The 24,406-nt window shown below is 38.6% G+C and overlaps 1 protein-coding gene across 3 annotated transcripts in view; it reads right to left on the reverse strand.

Annotated features, from left to right (window-relative positions):
• Window positions 1-1,214: 1,214 nt before the first annotated feature.
• The window catches only part of CTDSPL (CTD small phosphatase like), an 85,379-nt gene continuing 62,187 nt past the window's right edge, over window positions 1,215-24,406 (reverse strand). For all 3 annotated transcript variants that reach the window (XM_074869521.1, XM_074869535.1, XM_074869527.1), the window contains 4 exons: window positions 18,558-18,614; window positions 11,338-11,430; window positions 9,552-9,737; window positions 1,215-7,619 (listed from right to left, as the gene is read on the reverse strand). In XM_074869521.1, coding sequence (XP_074725622.1) covers window positions 7,494-7,619; window positions 9,552-9,737; window positions 11,338-11,430; window positions 18,558-18,614 — 462 coding nt within the window. In that variant the 3' untranslated portion in view covers window positions 1,215-7,493. The remainder of the gene's footprint in view (window positions 7,620-9,551; window positions 9,738-11,337; window positions 11,431-18,557; window positions 18,615-24,406) is intronic.

Below are 24,406 nucleotides of genomic sequence, written 5' to 3' on the forward strand. Positions count from 1 at the left end.
TGCGTGCTCAGTCTTAGCCCTACTCTTACACAGCATGTGGCCCCACTAAGCTAGAAATGGGCTCAAGTCTCAAAAAAACCCTTCCTCTCTTCTTATAAATGGATTTGCTCATGAAGGAACAAAATGGCCCAAGATACCAGATACTGTGCCCAAAAATTTCCGGTACATAAAAACACACATAAATTTTACATCTATCTACAGTTCTCAGCAACTCATGGTATGGCATGTAGTAACCAGGTGATTAGGTAGAGATTAGGAAAAATCCTAAAACCAATTTATAGAATGATTTTCCTATTAAAAACACACATGAAATTGTCAGACTTTCCTACTTCTGTGGGCTAATCTGCTAGCATGTGCTTAATTTACACCAAACTTCTTCAGCATGATACTTACATGCTACTGTCTGAAGGCCTAACTTGGAGATGTGTGCCAGATGAAAAGCAGCCTCACATGGTCATCTTGAACCAATTCAGCTCAAGTGAAAGGCAGCTCCCCCCAGTTCCCTCCGATTTGCTTTAGGGTGTAAATGCTGTTTGACCGTTAACGCCCGACCAGCGTCAGGTCACCTGCTCAAAATCACGACTGAGGGATGTACTCACAGCAGGCATTGCCAAGTGCTACAGAGGCAGATGCCGCTGCAGCCTGGAAGAAAATGCAGTGATGTGCCTCCTGATCTGCTCCGAGGCCCCCGTTTATCCATGCAAACCAAGGGCAGCCAGGTGAGGAATCAACCGTCTGCTTCGGGGCGTGCCCTGAACGCAGTATGAGGGATACTGCACGCAGGAACTGAAAGAGGGCTGTACAGGAAACCCCACCAGTCTGCATCAGCTGTCTTCTCCCACCACCTTATCCCCTCCCAGAATCCAGGTTCTTGCTCCTTTCTCATCGACAGCTTCTGTACAGGCTTCAGTGGCTTTGGAAGCAGCAAGGTTAACTCTAATCTCAGCAGGTTAACAAAAAAAGAATGGGAACTGAACCCACCTGCCAAATATGCTGCTAGAGGAAGAAGCCCTTGATGCTCAGCAGTCAAGGCTTTAATCTTTATTAAAGCCCAGTAAATCCAAAAGGTGGGGACAGGAATGGAGCGAGAACTTGCTGGCCTGATTCAATGAAGTCTTTGCCTTCCCGCCCCAGTATTTCCCCCAAGGAGAACAGCATGTGGAGGGAGAGGGGGATTTCTGGGGACTTCAGCTATATGCATTATCAGACATGAAGAAGATGAAAAAAATAACACATTTATTGTCCAACTGAATCAAAGCATGAAAAAAAAAATCACAAAGTTACACTATAAAGCAATTTGGTTTTCATCACAAAAGCTCATTCAAATCTGACAAAGAAAACAACCGTCAAGTCAGTAACTCCTCCAACAACCCTCAGACTCTTCAAGTGCAATGTTTATTGAAACACTGGGAATTCATAGGTGGTGTACATTGCATTTGTATGAACAAAACAATCAACCCTCATTATCTAGAAGAACAGTGGTTCTCAGAGGGGGTGATATGTTTCTGGCTTAACGGTGACTCCTCTGTTCGCCTTCAAGTAGCAACAGCCTTGTCCCAGCTGGAGTCCAGCCTGAGATGATGGCCAAGGCTGACGGGGCCCAGCTGCGTTTTGTTTCTTTGTCCAGCATTTTCCTGCAATTTACATCCCGGTCAAATGTGTCTACATCACTAAATTAAAAGGTGGTTGCAAAATTAAATGATGCCAGTTGCACAGAGAAGAGCAGTGGGAGGTACGATTACAGCACAGGGTCCAGCAAGGTCCAGGGGACACAGCTAAACTGACACAGCCATCACCGCAAAAACTCAGTTTGCTGCTGATTTAAATGATGACCAAATCTAACCTTCTTAAATTGCTGTTTGGGAAGGTGTGTAATTGCAGATGCGGACCTACTTGACTGAGTCAAATCGATCTCTATTAAGTCCAAGATGTTAGTGTATGTCCTGTGCTTCAGAAACGCTGATTAACACGGCATTAGGCAATTACAGGACAACACGCTCCTCAGCACAGCTCTCTTTGAAATAGCACTTGAGAAGGCTTTAAACAAAACACGCCTGGAAGCTTTTCAAGTTTGAGTTTGCCAACCTGTACAAACCACTATATTACCCAAAGATCATTTATTTTGCAGGAGCTCCAGCAGAACCAACAGAGGAGTCCAGGAGAACTTTGCCTGGTCTCCTGCCAGCATAGCTGGGTTGGTAGGAAGTCTGGATGGTGAAGGTCACTTGCCAGGAAAACTGCTGGAGACTGCAGGATCCCCTGGAGCTGCAGCCCACCTGGAAAAACCCTATCCCATCTTGCAGGCAATTTCAGAGAGGCTGGATTTCCTTCTGACTCAGAACACAATAAAAAGGGGAAAAAAATATTGGAAGGCATGTACATATATAGACTACCGTGTATTCAGTTTTGCAGACACTTAGTTTCAATCAGTCAGGATAGAACAACAGTATCTTTCTCACCACTACAAATGAGCTGTTTTATGAATTTTGAAATGCTTGTTTTACTGAGTAAAAGAAAGGCATCTTTATTCTAAGTAGCAGCTAAGGAGATTGGTAAAACAAAAACAAACAAAAAATATTCAAAAAACCCAACCCACCAGTACAAAGTAAAGGCAGTCTAGGTCATTCCAACCGATCATACAACTAATGTGCTATCTTGAGCCAGCTGCTTATTCTACCAGGCCTGAGGTTTTCTGCTCATAAAAGCATTAATAATATGTGCCTTTTCCTAGAAAGGAAGGCTCTGCCTAAGTCTTACTGTGTCAGATAAAAACTCCCAAAATAGACTTTCCAAGCAAATAAAGTGTTTTATTCAGATATTCATTTGGGTATGGCAGTGATGTTAAGAACAGCTATTCAAGTAGCTGAAGTAAGCCCTTCAAAAGAAGTCACACAGCTTTGAGACTTGAACAAATTATTGTATGATCTCATCCAAGAGATCTAAATAGCTGGAACATCTGCCAGAGTCACCACCAATTTACTTAGCAGAGTTCATCAGTAGTTCATCAGCTCTGTTTGCACAAGCAGGTGCCAGGGCAGTCAATAAGGAGTCCTATACATGTCTTAAAAAGAGGAGAGGGGGAGAAGAGTGGAACAGAGATGGGTGATTTTACTATCTAACACGGATGTGCTTTAGCAGGAGTAAGCCCCTGTCAAATTAGGACAGTGACTATTACTGAAGGAGAAGTGCAGAAATTCTTTTTCCCAGAGAAGTATTACATGCACAAGTAACTATATTGTTAAAATTTTTTATTTGTGACAGTAAAGAAACCATTCAATACCTGATTGACAACACTTCTCTCTCCTGAAAACACTCATATGGTATCTGTAGTGTTTCTCAAGTATCGCTGGATTGTTCATTGCATTAAAGTGTAAACAGCTCCATTATTAGAAGAAAAAAAAAAAAGAAAAAAGAAAGAAACATTCCCATTGCTTACTCCTCTGTTACGAAGTTCCCAATAGATCTTTAACAAGAAAGAAAAGAAGTCAGCTGGATTTTTACAATATAATGTGAAACAGAAAACTGACAGCTGGTTTTGCATAGTTAGCCCAGAGATTTTTAAGCAATTGCCCCATGCAAGTCTCACCTGCCCTCCTCGCCCCACAAAGGCATAACATCACAGCACCTTGGAAATCAGAGGCACAAACTTGTTTTTGTTTTACAAATAGGGCTGTGCGGTACTGTGGTTTATTAGTTTAAAAAGAATCTGTAAAACACAGGATTATGTGTTTGTAAATTATATAGCTACAGATTTTTTTACACTGAAATTTCAAAAGCTTCAACATCAGTACACACCAGTGTCATTCAGATACTTTATTGTCCCCAACCTGTCTAATCAAAATCATGCTGTGATAAAGTGATTGCATACACCAATAACCAAATCTCTTCAGGTGTTGAGTTTCTTCCATGTATAACTTTGCTGTTTAAAAAAAGATTAAAGGGCGAAACAAATAGACAAATTATTCTTCCAAAGCTACCTAAATGAACACAGCAATATTGTACATTTGCTAGGATCTTCCATTCAAAACCTGCCACGCTTCCTGGTGGTTAACAAGTATTCTGTGCACAGCCCTAGTTTACAAATGGCAATTTAATCGTAACACTTCAGTTGAATTTCAAGAATCTAAGGCATTCTGCCTTACAGCTTAATTTAAAAATACCTATACAGGCAAAAAACCTTTTTTAACCCGACATAAAAAGGACAACAGAACTTCAGGCCAGGCAGCAATTCTTTAGCTGAACAGAATGACCAACTGGAGAAGACTTTTTAATACTTCTATAATATCCAGAAATAGAATTGAAAACCAGGGTTTATAACAGCCCTGGTGACCTGCATGCATTAACTGCACTTCAAAATATGCAAGAGATTTAGGAAACAAGTATTTTTTCCTATTTTAACTTTTTAAAATCTTGTACTTAAAATACAATCAAATACCCGTATTGCAATTTTTACAAACATTCCACTCATTATCTGACTTTATGGACAGAACTATATTGCTTTGTTAAAATCTAGAAACTCTAAATATATAGCGTATGTATATTCACGCAAACGTAACACTTGAAATTTCAAGTACAATGATAGTGTCAAAATAAACAACTACGACAGTTTGATGCCTTTGGCCAAATCTGAATACCCAGGGAAGTCCAAACCTGACTGCAAGCACTCCAAGTTTTATTTCAGTGGGAATGAGTTAAAAAAAACCCACAACCAAACACCAGAAATTATAGAAAAAACTCTTAAGATACTAGCGGAGATCAAAGCTGTTGCTAAGTTTTTCATCTTTGTATTGTCACCAAGTGTCATTTTAATGCTGTACTAAACTAAGGGATTTCTTTTGAAATTTGTGTATTTCAAGAGCCAAAATAAACAATACAGAACAAGTATGATTGACCAGAACATCATCAGAACCGTTCTCCCAGAAGCTGGTGCAGAAGTTCAGTTGTCCATTATATGCGGATTTTAAAACAATACAAGACACTTTAATAATCAACATTCATTCACAGACTTAAGGCAACTGGTTCATGAAATCGCTGCTTTCATAAATGCAAACTAATGACATGGTTCGTCTCACATACAACAGGTCACAACCGTTAAATGGCATGTCTCAGTGGGGTTACTTATTGTCTAATTGCAAGATTGTTTGGCCTAATGCTAGTGAGAAAGTCTTTGAATTTTTTCAGCCATTCCTATCATACCTGCACAACTAACTACAACCTGAATACTTCCCTGCAAACTGTATTTGAAGTCTAGAAGCTACAAACACAGTTGAAAATACTGCTCAGAGAACAACTTTTTGGCAGCTTACAGCTTCATTACTCTGAAGTCAAATACAAAATTAAACAATCTTAAACTGAAAGTAAATGTTAATGGACTAACCAGAATCCATACGTCCTTTTCCCCCCGTTTTTTTAAAATGTAAGGTTTTCTTTTTTTTTAATTTGACAGTTTTGTTGTTTGTTGTGGCACAGAATTATACAGTACTAAGGTAATGCCAACTGGTAAGAAAACAAAACGGTGATGCCGTACAGACTCATAAGCGTCACGGGACTGCCTCTAAATCCCTCGCTACAAGACACAGCGAGCAGCTGGAGCACAGCTGCACTGCAAGGGGGCAAGTCATCTTTCAGTTTTATACTGCACCTACAACAATCTACTCACTGCCTGTGTAGGCTGGCCTGCCCTTCTATGAATGAATTTGTTAAGCTGCTTCACCAATGTTTTAGACAAGGATGACAATCCAAGTCCATCGCAAAAATTTTTTTCCGAGTGATCAAGACTTTACAAGAAAAATAGAAAAGGCAAAGGGGATCTACTATTCAGAATTTAGCACTAGGCTAATTAGAAGCACCAACTACTCCATTTAGTCTTCTCTGATGACAGCCAAACTTAGCTGTAATTTTTATGCTTGTAGATTTCTGGTGCAGATAATAATTAAAAGGTGACACTGGAAAGGGGAAGAAAAAAAAAAAAAAAAAGGTGTGCCTTGTTCTTCAAAGGCTTAAAATATTTAAAAGTAGAGTACTTACAACACTACAGAAGATGCTAAGCAGGTTCTCAGATTCAGAGAACCTGACTTACTCAACTGCAAAGCCAGAGGACCAATTTTAGTCTAGGCTAGTAACTTCTGCTCTTCTAGCAAGACTCAATAAGGCTCCCAATCTGTACCTTACACCTTGGGGAAGAAGAAATAGAAACCAGAGATGTGGGAAAAACACTTTTTGCATTTTTACATACCAAAGAAAGGAGAGGGTTTCATCCCAATCAAAAAAAAAAAAAAAATCCTTTACAGGTCACCTTTAACTGAGTTCTCTGGTATATCCGATACCATAGGATTAATACATGGGGGTGGGTTATGAAGCCTGCATCTTCTTTATTGCCCAAGTTTGCAGCTTACAGAAAATGTTTCATAGCACAGGCACAGTGGCAAAAACAGTATAACAGCCGATGGTCAACTCCATTTGGTGAGTATACAGTAGCAGCAATCAAAAGAAAAAAGTACTCCAAACAGCTCAATACAGATCCAGCTTACCCAGATGGGTTTTCTTTAAGAAAAGAGTCTTAAACTAATAAATAGATCTCCTCCCCATTCTCCCAAGATAATGGTTCTCCAAAAAACAAGAGGCATGGCAGTTGTGCGTAAGCAGAGACAATAGAACTTCATCTGTCTAGAATAAAAGGTGCTTTAGATCTCTTAGCCACCTTATTTTCTCAATTCCATCATTTCCTAATACTCAAACAACTGCAGATATGTTCAAAAGTGTGCCCAAAATCATATCAGTGAAACAACCATGTAATTAACCCAAATCACCCCTCCCACAAACGCTTAAACCTTCTGAGCATGACAAAATGTAATACAACTTAATGTCATTGTGGAGACAGGAACCCAGCATCTTTGTTTCAACTTTTTCCTTTGTTATATATTACAGTGCTCTATAAAATTTTTCCTTTTTCCTTTTAAAGCATTTAGACAATACAAGACTAAAAGATGTCTGGAAATACGTCTTATACAAAAATGAATTTTTATCTTAAAATAACATTCAAAAAGGCACTTCATTCTGTAAGAAAAAATTCAGAGTCAGGTCAACTGCTCTAAGCAGGGGGTAAAATTGTCTGCATAGTGGGAGGGGAAGAAAGGGAGAGAAATTCAACTGCTGAAATACAAGCTTCTTTTTTGGCATGTTTTAAGAAAAGCTGATCCAGTAAAAGATGTCCATTTATGAAATTCATTAAAAGAGTCCCATTTAAAATAGCTTTTTTTTTTTTTTTTTTCCTTTAAAAAAGTAGTCTGAACTCATGACCTTAGGAGTCAGGCTTCTGAAGGCTTAATAGCATCACTCATGATTGTCCTTCGTGTCCAATGTAACAGGAAGATCAAGAGTAGCACTTCTGACAGGGGTGACCTCCCCAAAGCTTACATTTGAAAGAGCTGAAAAAGATGGAGACAGCCTCTAGCAACTGCAATCTAGTAGCAGAAGTCAGTCAAAGTTAAGGGCTACCTGTTGCAGAGTTTATGAAGCATACTGTAAACTTCTTCCTCTTTGCTTAGTCCTTCAAAGAAAGGAATAAGATCTAGCAGCTCTGTGTCTGTCATGTCATCAAACCAGGACTGCACAGGCACCTGAAACAAAGCAACCAACAAATACTAAGATGACTTCATGATATGAAGAATGTGTGAGTTTTGCCTGTGTAGATGTCCTGTAATACTCACTGTCATCACAGTACGGCAAATTGCTAGTCACTATCATTCAAGTAGAGTACCAGGTTCAAGTCCACATTTTCTAGCATGCAACATCAACCCCAAATCCAACTGTAAAACAGGTGACCTTCCAAACCCAACTGTAAAACAGCTGACATGCAGCTGACCTTCTTCTACACGTCCAGGTAACCTACATGACCCAACACTGGAAAGCTCAATTTGCTCTGCCTCCTTGGTATTCAGAATAGACTAGAAGGAAGATACAGGTTATGAAGCTGTACTGACGCTTTATTTACAGGCAAGTCTTTTTTCCCCTCTAAGTATTATCGGTGTGAGTCACTAAACATAGGCATGCAGCAACAACCTGTTCTGGCATGAGGCTGAGGAGGAAATATTTAAACAGCGAATAGAGAACAGTTCTCCAATTAAAATACAAGCCTCGAGAGCAGGTTCAGAAAATAATGCATATAATAACACTTCTTAAATAGGTGGGCTGGATTTGGGGAAGGAATTCTGTGTATCTTCACTATGGAAGTATACTGAGGTTTTTTAAAGACTATCTTGGATCTTGTTACAAGCTCTGGTTTCTGCAGAGACTCGAATATCAGTTAGCTAGCAGCACTTTTCTATACATGATTAAACCACTCTGACAAGGCCCTTAATTTCATCTCCCAAATTTCTACAGCTCATTATTTTCTTGGCACTGAATTCCAAGATACCAAATGACGATCTGGATCAGGTTTTTAATTTTAACCATGAACATAAATTAGAGCTACAGCTCCTGGTTATTATAAATAGCAACTTTAAACCATGTGTGGCACCAACCAGAAAAACGTTTTCACCCAATCATTTAGGGTGTCACAGTATTGAGATCTGAATTTAAAAGCTGAATGCTGCAAGATAAATAGCTCATGTAAAAACCCAGTGCTATTCCAGAGAGGCAGGACCATGCAAAACAGCGTCCCTAATAAAAACTTCCTACGTTAATATTCACAGTGCACAAAAAAGGCAGCCTAAAATCATCAAAGAAAACATTGCACAGCCTGGTTGTTTAAAAGTCAGTATATCTAAGGGGAGTTCCAGCTTGCTATCCTGGCAGCTACAGAACAGATGTGAGCATCAGTTCTGATTGCAGCAATGGAGGGAGGAAAGGCCAGACCATTCCATCACAGCTTCTGGAGCAGATACAAAACACACAGTGAAAGTGAGCATTGTTCCTAATTATTCTCCCCTGAAGTACTGTTGTCTTTTATCCTTATTCCTAAAACTCGATGAACTTGTCAACTTACATTTGATTATGAAGTGAGTTATCACAAAAAATACTTAAGAAGCATAATAACACAACAGGATCATGATTTTTCTTCTTCCCCTTAGCCACAAATACAAAACTCAGATAGTAACCAGTAAAGCATTAATTATCTTGTCTAATAAAATATTTTCATTCACACAATGAAAAAAGATGGGGTACCAAAAGCAGTTCAAGGTAACCATCCTTTCTGTTGTTATCACCACTGCAAAGAACAAAAACTATGCTGGAGGGCAGCTTCGCTTTTTAGAGCTAGGTTAGTTATGCAGGTTCTACACTGCTTATTATTTCTCAAAACTGATGGACTTCATGCCAGAAGCTAAAACTGAAAGCAGATGAACAGTCACGACTCTGACACACTGTCAAGATCAGTTTGCCTTAGTCCTTCACCATTTGGCAGTGAATACCAGAACCTACCTGCAGTCCAAGAAAATACAGAAACTAATACAGTTAGCGTTCTGAAAGGCTACTTTCCGAATTAGAAAGTCTGGGCAAGGACCAGAAAGTTAAAGTTACGCTTGAGTACTTCAAATGCTAAGAATACTTACTGCATTTTCAGGATGGAAGATGTAAGATGCAGGAGAATTATCTACTATAATAACTTTACTCAGCTCACGTCCCAGTCGACTCAGATCCTTCACATAATTTCCTCGGTGGAAAATACAGGATTCTCTAAAGAGCCGTGCCCTGAACACACCCCAGCGATCCAGTAAGTCAGCTACTGGGTCTGCATACTTAAAGAGAGAAGTTAGAAACATAAAGTTAGTAATGTACAGATAAGACTAATTCACAGAACTATACAAAGAAGGGACACAGAATAATCTCAGATAAAATGCCTTTTCTTCATTTTCTTCCCTGCTCCTTGTTAATTAACTTACATGCCTGCAAACCTGAAGTGATTATAATAGAGAGGTTAACGCAAAAGTAGGACGCTTATCTTTCTACAGAAAGCTAACTTGTACTCTAATGTTTTCTGTGATTTATCAATTAGGTTTTATTCTTAGGGCTAACTTACAGTTACCCTAGGAGTTACCTAGAAGCTGATGGTCTCACCTAACATTACCATAAAATCAGCCAATGCTAACAGACAATCTCTATGAAGACATTTCCACAGCTGACTCATTTCCATGTGTCTCTGAAGATAAACTGCAATGAACACATCTGAGCTTGATGTAGCTTTTTCAAATGATGCCCTTGGAGCGACTGGATCAGTAAAACCTTAAGATTACCAAATTGCATAATGGGGCCATAAAAGATCAAAGATGTTATTAGGGAAAATACCCATGTACAATACTGGGAAATTCTCATTTTATATATAATACTTTTGAGGCACAGCTTAGAATCCAACAATTGATATAGTATCCAAATAAACCAGAACATGAAATAAGCATGTACTTGAAAATGGTAGCTTTAACTTGTTTTTGTAGGGCATGAATTACCATTTTCCTGTATTTTAAACCGAGAAACCAAATTGATGTTGAAATCAATCATCTTTTGACTATGAAAACTGCTAGACATCTAACTGTAGTATGAAATTGTGCCATTATTTAGATTTTCACAATGTGACTGAACAGAACATGGTAAATGGAGTGCAGGGAGGAATCCTCTGATAAGAAGGCACTATAGCAGATCAAACAGGGTCCTGTCCCCTTCCACCATCTATACACTAAGTTGGAGTAAAAGCTTACTATACTAGAGTTTTATTTAGAAATGTAATTTTACAAACAAGACACCACAAATACAATACATTGAAGGAAGTGAAGAATTTAAGATGTCTACTACTGTAATGTCTACCACAAAACTACCTACGAGGTACTACTGCTACTGGAGACCAGAGGGCACAAAATATTCCTGTTGATGTTTCAAGCTTTAAAAAATGTCTGATTTTCTAACTCCAGATTGCAATTGTACCTTGACAGAACAAAAATGTGTTCCCAATTTTTAGATGCAGTAAATTTCTGAATCACTGATTATGTACATAGTGTTAAATACAGTGTATTTTATTTCATGCCCAGCTTTAATATACTGTTTTACTCGCACGCTATTTGTTCTAATTTCTCACTATAACCATGGTAACTTGTAAGCCTTTCATATTGGCATTATGAGCAATGCATGGAGGCTACATTATGAGACAAGCCCATATGTGATGGTGTTACCATGGAAACACTTACCCACACACTAGCAGACAAAGTACACACTGTCAGACAAAGAAGCAAAAAAGAAGGGGAAAAATTAAGATAGTACCAACTGTAGAAATAATTATCTATAGAAAACCCAACCAAAAGTCCACTGACTAGCACCATAAGGGCTAATGAGATGAACAGAGGAACAAACCTTGGCTAGACTGGCTGTGAAGAGTACACATTCAAAGAGCTCTCCCATCCTCTGAAGAAACTCATCCACATGTGGTCGTTTCAATACATAAACCTGGAATGATAATGACTATTTAGGTCAAATGGTGTTTAAGGTAAAAAGAAAGGAAAAAAAAAAAACAACAAACACTCCTGTAATCCTAACACACTTGAAGAAACAAAAGTTAACATGGAAGCAGTTCAAATCAAATGCTGAAGAAAAAGAGTATACAAGATAAAAGTAGCCATCCAATAATGAGAAATTTGAATGCATGGGCTGCCAAGACCCATGCTGATTATGCAATTGCAAATGCTGTGCATCATCTGGAGTGATGCTTCTTGAAAAATCTCATTAAAAGCAAAGAGAGACAGTCGGGCTTCTCAAGAAGTGAGGATTCAGATCTCTCAACCAAAATTATTTTGGTGCTGGTGTCCTCAGTCCTGAAGAGCTTTACAGAAGGAATAAATCTGATGAAACCTCTAAGATGACAGGAATTGCACAATAGGGAACCGTTTTCATCCTGTGGCTAATTCTTTCATTTTTTAAATTCCAGGCGCTAAGTACCGTATCTCACTATGGATAGTTATCAGTTATCTGGCTCTGCAGAGAGCTTTCAACAAAAATCTTCATAGCACCATACCGATTGTCTAGTAAATGTCACTTTCAAAATTCAGTGGCAAAGTCTACAGCATCTTCTACTCTGACTTTGTCATAAAGATCTCTTTTAGCATCTCCCTCCTCCTGAGCAGCTTGGTTTCAGCAATGTTATATTGCTTTTTTGTGCTGACAAGCATACAGGCAGCTTGGCTGCCTACTGTCAACAACCGGATTAATAGATATTAGAGCCTTCTTCCTCTCTTTTCAGAGCAAGCAAGATGATTTGCATTCACAGAAAATACCAAGATGAGGTAACTGCTGCTCAGAAAGCTTAGAAGTAGTTCAGAATAAACTGGGAAACTGAAGAGGGGAGTCTGCTTGAAAAATATTTACCTATCTTGTATGCAGTTAGATAAAAAATTTGAGAGAAAACACTGGCAGCATTTTATCTTCTTTGTTTGGCAAATACTCCTTAACACTGGAAATTTCAACTGAAGAAGTCTGGCAAAGAACTGAATTCAGGAAGAATTGCATGACTGATGCAATTTCAGGAATTTCTTTCTTTGACACGTAGAACTAGATTAATTGTATGCATTTTGCTAAATTCATATTATTAAAGAGGTAAAACAACATAAGGTACCCAGAGAAAAAAAAAGCCTGAAGAAGAAAAATACAGAAATGCCAGCTTGAACTGAAGTGTAACAATTAAAGCCTTTAGCAAAAGAAGAAAAGTTGTATAATAGGGACTTGAAATTGAAAACCTAAATCTGAAAGCAAAGTTTTATTAAAAACATGTATGATGGAGCTGTACCTTAACGACTAAAGCAGAAATGTTAATTACTTTTCCACTTTATGTAGCATATAGCTCATAGCATGAAGACTTGATCTGCTTTAAGTTATTTCTATGAACTTCACCTAAACTACTTCTGGCCTCTCAAATTCAAACAATACATTCAAACTCTGATACAGCTAATAATTTACAAACCTGATTTATTTAAAATTTTTTTTAAACAACCACAGCAACACCTAATCAATCAAATAAATGTGACAGTTTTTGAATTAGACAGTTAACAGATGTACTTCAACACCACTCTCCTTCCAGATAACTATAGCAAAGCTTCCTCTATTTTATTAGGCATAAACCAAGTCATTTCCTCTCCTATAACAATGCAATTCATTTTTCACTTAGTTGTTCACAAAGTTGTTTGGTAGTATTTCCTTTCCTTTCATATCTTCACATCGTTAAAGACACCGGTAGAAAGCCTGTTGCAGTCCCTTTGCATTTGGGTACCCAGAAAGATACTATCCAAACTCGCCAGTTGTAAGAGGAAAGAAAGATGCACATTACTACTTAACTCTACAGTTCATAAGAAGTTCTTAATTGTTTACTGTTAAATTATATTCCTACGCTTATTTTTGAGGGCACAAAAGGGACACCCCAAAATCTTAAAAGTCATTCTTGGATACTTAGTGCTGGAATCTAGTATTTGTTTCCCTTTTAAATCTAGTGTTTTCAGTTACAGCAAAACAAGTCTCCTCTTTGCTCTCCATCCCTATCTATGCCTGTGTCAGTGAAGTATTTCCACTTGGAATGTAATTACAAACTCCGAGCCAAGGATATGAACTTTGCTGCTTGCAACATAACCCACCTCGTCCATAAAGAGAGCATACAGTAAATCAACCCAGTAGCTACAGATCGAGAGCTCCTTAACCACAGGCTTGTGGACAAAAGTGGGCTTATAAAAGCAAGTATTTGCAATATGTGCTCTTTTGGCGATCTGTAGGTCTCCTAATACTGCAACTAGTCAGTATTAGCTATAAGTACACAGCATTTTAATTTGTATTGTCTCTCTTCAGCAGTTTAGATCTCCTGATCCACCACAGAGCACCCTCAACCTCCTCTACATGATTTTCCTCTGGTGTCCTGCCTCAAATCTTACCTATTGGGTAAGATTTCCTTCTCATGGTAAATGTCTTATTAAATAATAAATACCATCTCTTAGATGAGGTCTCACCGAATTTCTGTCATAATTCTCTCCCCCTCTTAAAAGCCCCAACTCCTTCACCCTTTGGGTTTTTTAATTTTTTTAAAAACAACAGGGTTTTTTGCAGAACAACATATCTTAATACTCCGGATGGTTATTCTCCTTGAAGTTTTTTTTTTTGAGAAGTCCTACTCAGATCCTGGAAGCAACTGCAAGTGTACTGGTATCCTGGGCTACAAAATCTCTTTGGTTTACTTCACATAAAAAGCTTTCTTCAGCTGACAGTGCAGCTCTTTTCTCCTCTTCCTCCTCATTTGGAATTTTTTCCCCTTTACTTTGTTAGCGGCTGGTCTTGAATCTCAATGCTCCATGGTTATTTGTGGCTTGGCTTTTTCCTCTGTTGCATGATGTCTTCAGTTTAAGTCTCTAGACTAACTGGCTCCTGGCATTTTTCTGAGATTTATATAGTGTCTTCAGGGCACTAAAAAAAACCCCTCCAGTTTTTCTGTATTGTATGCTCACTAATTTCTTCCTTATCACAGTAAGAATTTAGAGGAATACAGTCTTTTTTTTTTTTTTTAAATTTAAAATGAACCCTACTCTTAAAATGTTAAGGCACAAATCAAGCACTAGGCATGTTTTCACAGGATTCTGTACTTACAACTGCTAATGGCAGAACACAAGTAATTATCTTTAATTGTTTTCAAGCATTTGGTATATCCACATACATTTTCTATACCACAGAGCAGTCTTAACCTAAAAAGACTCAGTATTTGCAAACCAAAGAGAAACCCAGCTTAGTTTTAATCAATTAAATAGGACACAAAGAATTGCCTTTCAAAACCAGCTTTGCAATAACAAAATCTTCAAGTAATGACAAAGAAATCTGCCCATGACAACTCCAGCTTCTGTAATCTCCTGTTTCGTGGGCTGGGTGCATCTTCTTTACAGTGAGCAGAAAGTAACATGCGTTCTTGAGCCTCGTTTTTCTGATTCACACAGTTGTGGTTGCCTCCCAGTGCAAGTAACCAAGAATAGGCCAGCTAGAACGGATACAGCCTATCCTGGATTACTTGAACCAGGCTACAGCCTTCTGTAAGAAAATCAATGAACTTTGTCCTTCATAGAAATGAAGTTTATTACTCAAACAATGTTTCCCCCACCAATAAAAAACATTTTGTACGTTACATTCAAAGATACACACCAAACATTTCTTTGGCTTTCAACAACTAAAAATAAGCAATTGTTAATTGAATTTAAAAAAACAAAACCAAAACCACTTAAAAACTAGTTTTACTCACTTAATAAACAAATTACATTCAATAATGAAATTTCAAGTAACACCAAATCACCCTCTTCCTGACAGCCTTCTTTACTTTGTGACACCAACAGCAAGGCACAAAGGCACTGCAAGTCAATTTGGATAAAAGACAAAGGACCACCATACCCTAAAAATTTTCACTCATTGGGGATTAAAGCTATATTTAATGCACAGTTTCTAATCTGAGGGTTGTGATTGCTCTGCACTTGCTTAAATGGGAAGCATGCGATGAAAGAGAAGACGTGTTCTTGCAGCGTACCAAACAGGTTGAACATCTTTTCTCCAGCCACTACTTTCATCCCCAGTAAACTTCCTCTAAAGTGCACTCTCAGTTGCAACACATTTCACTGGACTTCCCACAGTTTCTCACTTACAATTTGGTAGAGCAGGGGACCAGCTCTGATTTCCTTTTATTCAGAGAACCAGACAAAAATGAGAGAATTGGCCAGAAGAGTGTCAGCTTGCATTAGAACTGCCCTTTTGTATCTGTGCCATCATTTCCAACACAAAGCGTGGGATTCATCTCCTGTAACTTTAGCTGCCCTGTAGACGGGTAGACGGGCACAGTCTCTGCAGGCATCTGAAGACCCATAACAGAAGGAGAGAGGGGTACCTCCACACGTGAGTTATCCTTGTAAAATAAAATGACAACTCTTTTCTAAAGACAATGTAAATTAAGCTACAGAAAGAAAGATGTGAGAGGGACAAGGGATGTTCAGAAAAGCTATTTTTTAATCCAGGGAAGCTGGTTTACCCAAGTACCCTTTAAGATGATGACTGAACTGTCCTCCCCACAGAAGAACAAGAGACTCTCTGACCTCTGGATTATAAATGACATAAGAGAAAATAAACTCCCCAAACAAAAGACAGTCTTTTTTGAATACCTTTGTTGCACAACAAAAAATTACAACATTTACCACGAACAAAGCTTGTTAGATAAGTCAGTCTCAAAACTCTTTCAAGCATACAGCAACTGAATTTCCCAGAACTTGAATTTCTGTTATAGATCTGAAGAATCTTGTATAATTTCAAATTTCCTTCTGAATGAGCACTTCTGAAATGGTGTTCTCCATTTGTTTTTCATGGGGTTCTGTCTAAGGCAGAGTTCAAGTACAACAGTACTGTATCATACAATCTCCTGCTTGATAAGACACCAGGCTTACTGGTAAAACAGGTAGGGATGTGGACTATGGACAGCATGGTTCCACAACATTTCACATATCCCGTGATATTTTGAACAGATGGAAGTACTTCCCAGTGCCAGTGATTAATCTTTGAGTATATAAACTGCTTAAGAAAATGGACAAGCATTATACAGATGACAAATTCTGACAGGTAACAAAAATTGTTGATATTGGCTTGTTTATGCTCCAAATTAATAAAAAACTACAGGTTTGAAGTGCGAACCAGCTGTCAAAGCTCTACAGCTTGTGTTAATGCACGTCAGACTAAGCCTGGATGATAGTACATTACTTTGCCTGCAGAGGTATTACAAACACAGGAATTCAAGACTTTGCCTATTCTGCATACCATATAAATTACCTTTATTTCAAGCATCACAAATTCCTTACAATTAACTTCATTTCTACCACCCAGATGCAACTGAGATATTTACCTATTTTAGAGATGAAGAACTTGAAATACAAAGGGATTAAGCAATTTCCTTGAAACCTGCAGGAAGTCTCCAGCAAAGCACAGTCAGAGGCTAACTTCACTTGACCTTCTCTGTCAAGAGCATCCTTCGTCCTGTTCATTGTTTAGGGTATGCACAAATCCACTCCCTTTGAGCAGGTTTTTTTTTGTTTTGTGTGTGTTGTGTGCCCCACTCCACCCCCCCACCCCCCCCTTCCCCAGTCATCTTGAGTGTATTATGTTTGGTGAAGAATCTGCAAGTTTGCAGCAGGGAATAGAAAAGCAACAGGCTTTTGAAGTGCTTGAGTGTAATGCCCAAACAGTCTTTTATGGGTTTTGTTTCAAAATATAAATACACAATCTCGACAAGCTAAGTGATCACAATCATAAGCCATTCAAAATTGTTTGGCAACCTATTTTATTCCCTTTCAAAAGCATTCTAGAAAGTTTTAGGAGAGAAAATGTCTGTGTTAACAGCACCAAACACAACTAAAGCCCACATCAAATGAAGACCAACAATATCACAATGCAAACCTCCTAAAACATCACTTACATGTTTTAGGCATTCAGCTCTGGTGAACGTTACAGGTTTAAGTACCCCAGATACGGGGTTTTCATAACAGGAAATCAAACATGAACTAACTTTATGATCTAACAATTACTCCAAGATGAAAATACGAACCTATTTGTCCAAGTGAAAATCCATATAAAAGACAACATTTCAAAAATTATTTAAAATCTCCATTAAATCATATCTAGGGAAGATCTGCAAATCAATAACTGCATTATTTTTAACCTACAACAACCAACAGAATGTGTTTTAAAAAACATGCAAGATTCATATATGAGAAGGGCTCAACTTCACATTAAACAGTATAACCTGTCTCTAGCAGGAACATTAATGTCTGTCTGAAGAGGAAAATTTATGGCACTGTGATTTATTTCATTCAACGTTTTCAGAAATGACTACTGATTAAAGACACCAAGCTAAGATACATGCAGGGAACTGATTTTCAAATTATGGGTGTTTTGCATTTACTGAAAACCATTTCACAAAGTCTTAAGAGAAGTTCTTAAAGAATAGGACACAAAAATTAGTCTCGTCGTCATTTTGTACAGATCTTTTAAAGATGCTGAAGTGTCTAAAAAGTCATATCAGAGGAACTTAAATTACTTACAGGAAGAAAAGGGGACAGAACTTAAACATAGATTGCCACAAAAACTAAAGAAATGTCTGTTCTTCCTTAATACTTTTATAAAGCTTTGTCCATATAAACTACCAACAGACATTAGCCAAAATATGTCATGTTTGTCTGTGGAGGGGATGAGAAATGTAGTATTCAATTAGTTTTTTTCTGGGCCTAGCAATATTTGAAAACCCATCCTTAGATCATTTCCTGTTTGAAAACGTTTTCAAATTGACAAAGAGTCAAGTATTGAAGTCCTGAGAACTGGAAAAGTTAAAATTGAGACTTAGTAGTTAGAAACTACATTCCTGATCAAACAGGGATGCCCGTCTGGATGATACATTCCAGAGCACACAGCTTTTGTATTTTGTAAAAGGGCAAGTTATTGAACGTAAAGCAGCAAATGGAGAAAGATAATGCTCTGGGGCACTAAGGACACTTCCACTACTAGAACAATGTCAAAGGAACAACAGCACTTACCTGATGTATGGTTCCATCAATTTCAACAGGAACGATGAAATCAGCATTGCTAATTGGCTAGAAAGAATGACAAGGAAATAAATCAACATTAAAAATAAGGTCATTAGAAGGAAAATTTCAGAGGTGTAAGAGTACTTACTTCTCAGGAACAAATTAATAAGCATTATTGACTATACAGATCCACTCTGTGTGCACCCTTTGCACACACAAGTCAGAAGCCTTACACAGCTATTTTTAAGCTTCATACAATGTAATACACTTTACTGCTTGAATAACTCCCCATTACCACTGGCTGTGTTTACCACAAAAAATATCTATTTGATAACTCTTTGATCAAGTCTGTGTGGATGATGACAAAGAAATTCAGCTATGTGCTTCACATATTCTATTCTGGACCATCAATTAATATTTAATTAAAAATAAAGACAGTGGTAAAAATAATACCTAGTGGTTATATTTGAATCGGGAGCTGCAACAAGTTGCAACAAGACTTAAGTTGTACAGTTAAATGATCCTCAAGATGTGATACCTTAAGAACATGCTATACCAATAAAATTAATCATGTAAAAAATGCATTTGAATTCAAAAGGGAAGAGCAGGCACACTCTATCCAAGTCCTTGAATCTATTTTTCTAGCCCGTTGAATACAACTTATTTCTTAAGACTTACTATGAAAAACTGTTGGTCAAGTAAAATTACTTTGGAAATTGGAAAAGTGTCCTTGTAGACAGTTTAAGAGTACATAGTCTAATCTTGGCTAGACAGCAGTGGTAACTGGGGAATGCACTGCTAACAGTCTTTACTAGATCAACTGGACTTCAAACTTGGCAGAATCCTTTGGTATGGCTCGTGCATTACGTCCATGATAAAAAAAAAAATCATGTAAACGTGCGCAGCTGAAGTTTGTAACTCATTCCGTGATATGCAGCTTGGAAATGGCTGAGACACAGAACTGCCAAATATAGTTTTAACATGACTGGTTAACAGACAAGATACTTCATGGGCAACAGCCTAAAAGGAAGGCTAGGAGTAGTCTGGTTGTTAACTGGTATGGCATTACTATGCTAAGGCTGGAAAACACCTTCACTCAGCTCTATTAGACTTGTAGACTTTCCCACCTGATTTTCTGGATCAGACAACAGACTGATCTCAAGTACCACCAAGGAGGTGCCACTGAATAATCTGCAAGACTAGAAACAGCCTTCAAACCCGGTTGGGGGGGCGGGGGGGGCAATGGGGTGCCAAGATGTGTTGGGTTTGTGTGAGTGGTGGGGGTTTTTGGTAGTGGGGGAGAGGGCTATGGGGGTGGCTCCTGTGAGAAGCTTCTTGAACTTCCCCTGGCTCCAAGTTGGACCCACGTCCATGCCAAACCTGAGCCAATAAGCAACGGTGGCCATGCCTCTGCGATAATGTATTTAAGAAGGGGAACCTGGGAGGAGGGGGAGTTGGGAGGCTGAGTTGCAAGGAGGACACCTATGTGAACACTGAGGTCAGTGAAAGAAAGGAGGAGGAAGGGGCAGGGTGTGCCAGTGCAGAGACCCTCCTCAGCCCATGGTGAGAGGGCAGGCTGTGCCCTTGCAGCCCATGGAGGTCCATGGTGGAGCAGATGCCCACCTGCAGCCTGTGGAGGACCCCAAGCCAGAGCAGGCGGCTGCACCCAAAGAAGGCTGGGACTCTCAGGGAAGCCCATGCTGTTGTAGTTCGATGCTGGGTGGACTGCAGCACAAGGGGGGCACCCATGTCGGAGCAGCTTGGGAAGTGTTGCAGGCCATGGGAAGGACTCATGCTGGAGAAAGTTTGTGGAGGGCCATCTCCCGTGAGAGGGACACCATGCTGGAGCAGAAGAATGCGTGGAGTTCTGTCCTCCCCCAGGAGGAAGAAGCAGTGGGATTGACTGCACGCCCCCCACTCCCTGTCCCATGTACTGCTGGAGGGGAGGAGGTAGAGAAATCAGTATCAAAACTGAGCCTGGGAAGAAGGGAGGGGTGGGGGAAGGTATTTTCAAGATGTGGCTTCTCACTGTCCTACTCTGTTAAGTGTTGTTAACGTCCAAATAGAATTTATGTTCTTTTTCTTCCTCTAATGAGTTTGTCTTTTGTCCGTGACCATAACGGGCGAGTCATCCTTCCCTGTTCTTATCTTGATTCCTGAGCCCTTTGCTTTATTTTCTCCTTCCCATTCCTGAGGTGGAAGGGGTGAGTGAGCGGCTGTGTGGTGCTCAGTTGCCCTCTGAGCTCAAACCACAACACAAGAAAGCAAAGAAGCAGCCAAGGTAACGAGACTGAGAAGAAGATCCCAAACTGGTGAGCCTAAACGTGTACTCTGTGAAAAAAGAAGGTAGGAAACAAGAATCCTGCAGTATTAACCCAACAGCATCACTTTTATCACATTCCCTGGAAAAACGAGATTCTAATTCCACTGCCAAATGACCTTCCTGCAAGGAGAGCAAAATGACCGTAAGAATTTATACAGAGGGCAACACCTTCTCTCAGTAGCAAAGTAATAAGGAAGATGGTTTGATCCAATGTCTGCAAGCGCTGTGTCAGAGGGCAAATGAGAAGCTACACTGAATCTACTTGTCCTGACCAACCAGTATTGGCAACCAAACCTCCACAGCTGCTGATGCTGGAGAGCGCCATCCTGTTGATGACCACTGCACTACCATGGTCTAAAGAATTCCTCAAATACCCACAGATACAATTTTTTTTTTTTTAAGCTGACATCAAGCAATTTACAAGATACATCCTCCTTCCTGCTTCTGAAAAAGACAGAGGGGAGGCTCCCATCTGTTACCTGCATGAAGCCCCTCAGACAGAGAAGATACTCTGCAGCATCTCTAATAGCCACAGAACAGCTACACAAAAAAGTTCTGAAGCTTCACCTAAAAGAAACCCAAATGAACTGTCAATAAGACTCAGCCACCAGTTTTCAAGTGGGTGCCAGTTCCGTGCATACTTTGAAGAGACTTGTACACACTTGAAGAATTTATATATGCATGACTCCCTTAAGCAAGGTAAATATTCTGTAGCAGCAGAAAAGGAATAGGTCACTGCAAGTTTCTAGGGTTTTGAAGCCCACTGATAAAACTACAGCTATTATTAAACTTTCTTAACAGAAGCAACACCAACCAGATGGTCAGAGAAAATCACATTCTGTTTAGACAACTTAAATTTTGCTAACAAATAAAACTCACCCTTAGACTTTGTAACACTAACCAAACTAGTCTTAACTACATATTTGCTTCCCCCACTTATACTTCAGGTACTACGTCGCTTTCTTGTTGACACAAGCGATAAGGAAAAGAGCAGGGACTGAGGTTCTGTCCTTCATCATGATGGGAAGATAGGAGAAATATCCGCAACAATTTGCTGGATAAAGGTTTCTGGGGTTGCACACGTGAAGCACGTGCATGCCTCAAGTGGGAACCACAGAGACACAGTGTGAAAGAAGACAACGTATTTCCATTTAAAATCTTTACTTCAGTTAGAACTGTTTCTATTTAATAAAATGCTTCAGAGTTTTAAATGTTCTAAAAGTGTTTCACAGCCAGTTTTGAATATGATTACATTCCAGACCTGCATGTGGTTTAATTCATTTTATACAATACCAGGTTTACATCTCCTTGATTTAATAATTTATGATTTTTGCTTCTATTATTGTTTTATGATGGGAATGATAACTATAATGTCTATCTATTCCTTTTTTACTCTTGCCAAAGCACCCCAAACTTTATTCTTTTAATATGCACTTAACATGAAAGACTAGTACCTCCTTAAAGCTTCACAAATATGCAAGGGCATAAAAAGACAAGAATTATCCTCCTTCAGATGTTGCTACTTTCATAAAAGAGCACTTTAAATACTCTGCCTCTCTGGTTGTGCTTAAAAAAAAAATTATCTGCATTTGAAATATGAAGCCTATTTCATAACAATTATGAATTCTAAATATCATGTGTTTTAAATAAAGGCTTTTGTACCAAAAAGTCACAAATTTATGTATGCTTTTACAGCTTTTAAGTAGGGACCTGCCTGGGTAGAGCAGACATGTTTTAGTGAAAAAAACCACCACAAAAACCCAGCTAGAAGAAACTGCAAAAGTAACTTGATTATTTCGGCAGAGCAGTATGCACATAGGTGTTAAAACCCCTGCTGTTCTTGAAATCCATCGTATTTCCCTTTATGAAACAAAATCCAAACAGCACCACTGGACAGTACTAGCCAGTAAACATCTAAAGCCATTTCCTCCAACACTTGGTTTTCTTGTACGTACTCCCATCACACAGCTTCTCATTAAGATAATGCCATCACAGCTGTAAGGCTCTATTACTGCAGAAACTCCAACATTTGCCTAACATTATTTCCTTCACACAAAAAAGGACTAGTTTTCTTTTCCTAACATAAAACATTATTCAGTGTTTGAGACTATGTAGAATAATCTTTTGATTTTTCTTAAATATCTATTTAACATCATTTAAATAACCATTAAATATAATTTCAATAAATGGGATGATTAAAATGAGCCCACTAAGAAAGCACTCTGCAATAGAGGCAAACCTCAATCCTACAAGAAAGGATTTACACTGTCAACCATTAAACAGGTATTTCTTTAAAATGGTTAAAAAACCCCCCCAACATGTAAATTGAATCTCATTGTTTCAAAAACCAGAAAAAATGACAGTACAAAGTTACAGCACTCAGAAAGCAAACTTTCATTTTTACAGTTCAGATAACACTAAATCTAATACTTCATTATTTTTATGTAAACTTAAGACTTTTAAATTCAGCTTTCCCTTCCTATTTTTGACTCTTGTTTAATTAGGAGGAATGGTCCCTCCCTTCCCAATCCAGCTATGTTTCTAATCTCCCTGAAAAATTCTCATGTACAAATTCAGTCTGGGTATAGAAGACAAGGCTCTGGCACTGAGGTTAAGAGGTTCCTGTATGACACCACGAATTTTTATATACCATTAGGCACAATAAAGTCAGAGAAGAATCTTAGTTTCAGTTTGAGGCACAGGAATATTTGTTCTAGTATCTCCTTATAAGGCCTTCTTTAAGTCAACAAAGACAGGCTGTTGCCAAATTCTAACCACAACATGAATTATGGTTTGCATATTTAAATGCTGGCAACTAAATACTGCAGGATTAAAATGTTGTGTTTATGCTAGCAGTGAAAAATGGAGTGCAACCAAAACTAGAAGACTATAAAGCTGGTGGTAACTCTAGCTTGCTACCAGTAAGGAAATGCACTACTGATTCTTACAAATTCTTTAGTCAAAGTATAAAACTAGCAGATGCTTCATCATGTCTGACATTTGCTAATCAGAAATGCTACCAGTACTCTGAGCCAGTTTAGGTTATTGGTATTTCTTAATTCTCCTAATTCTAACTTTAGCCCTACTTAAACAATAGAAAAATACCACTACTTCCACCACATGCTGAAATCTGAAGGGTTATAAAAAGTTGCTTCTAGAAGATGACTGACTCATCAGCAACAGTTAAAAGCTATTTGCTTTCCTGTTGGGAAAGCTAAATACTTAAAAACACTGTCATCAGGACAGCAGCCTGGCACAGAAAGAAATCATCTCAGCAACAGAACACAGCAATCACTGGCGCCCAAAATGTACTGTTTTAAGGTACATCTACCTAGCATAAAGCTGTGCTGAGTTTCCGTTCTCCTAGACTAACTATGGCATCATTTAAACAGCAAAAACAAAATGGTATTTTCAGAGCAACAAGTTTTATACCTGTTAAGATACAGGTCCTTGTTGGAATAGTTACCATTAAAAGCCATAAAATAAGTAACTATTCCAGGCCTTGTTGCAGTCAGTGTGACTTTCTCAGAATAAA

The sequence above is a fragment of the Strix uralensis genome, chromosome 1, assembly GCF_047716275.1.
Source record: "Strix uralensis isolate ZFMK-TIS-50842 chromosome 1, bStrUra1, whole genome shotgun sequence".
Taxonomy (NCBI): domain Eukaryota; kingdom Metazoa; phylum Chordata; class Aves; order Strigiformes; family Strigidae; genus Strix; species Strix uralensis.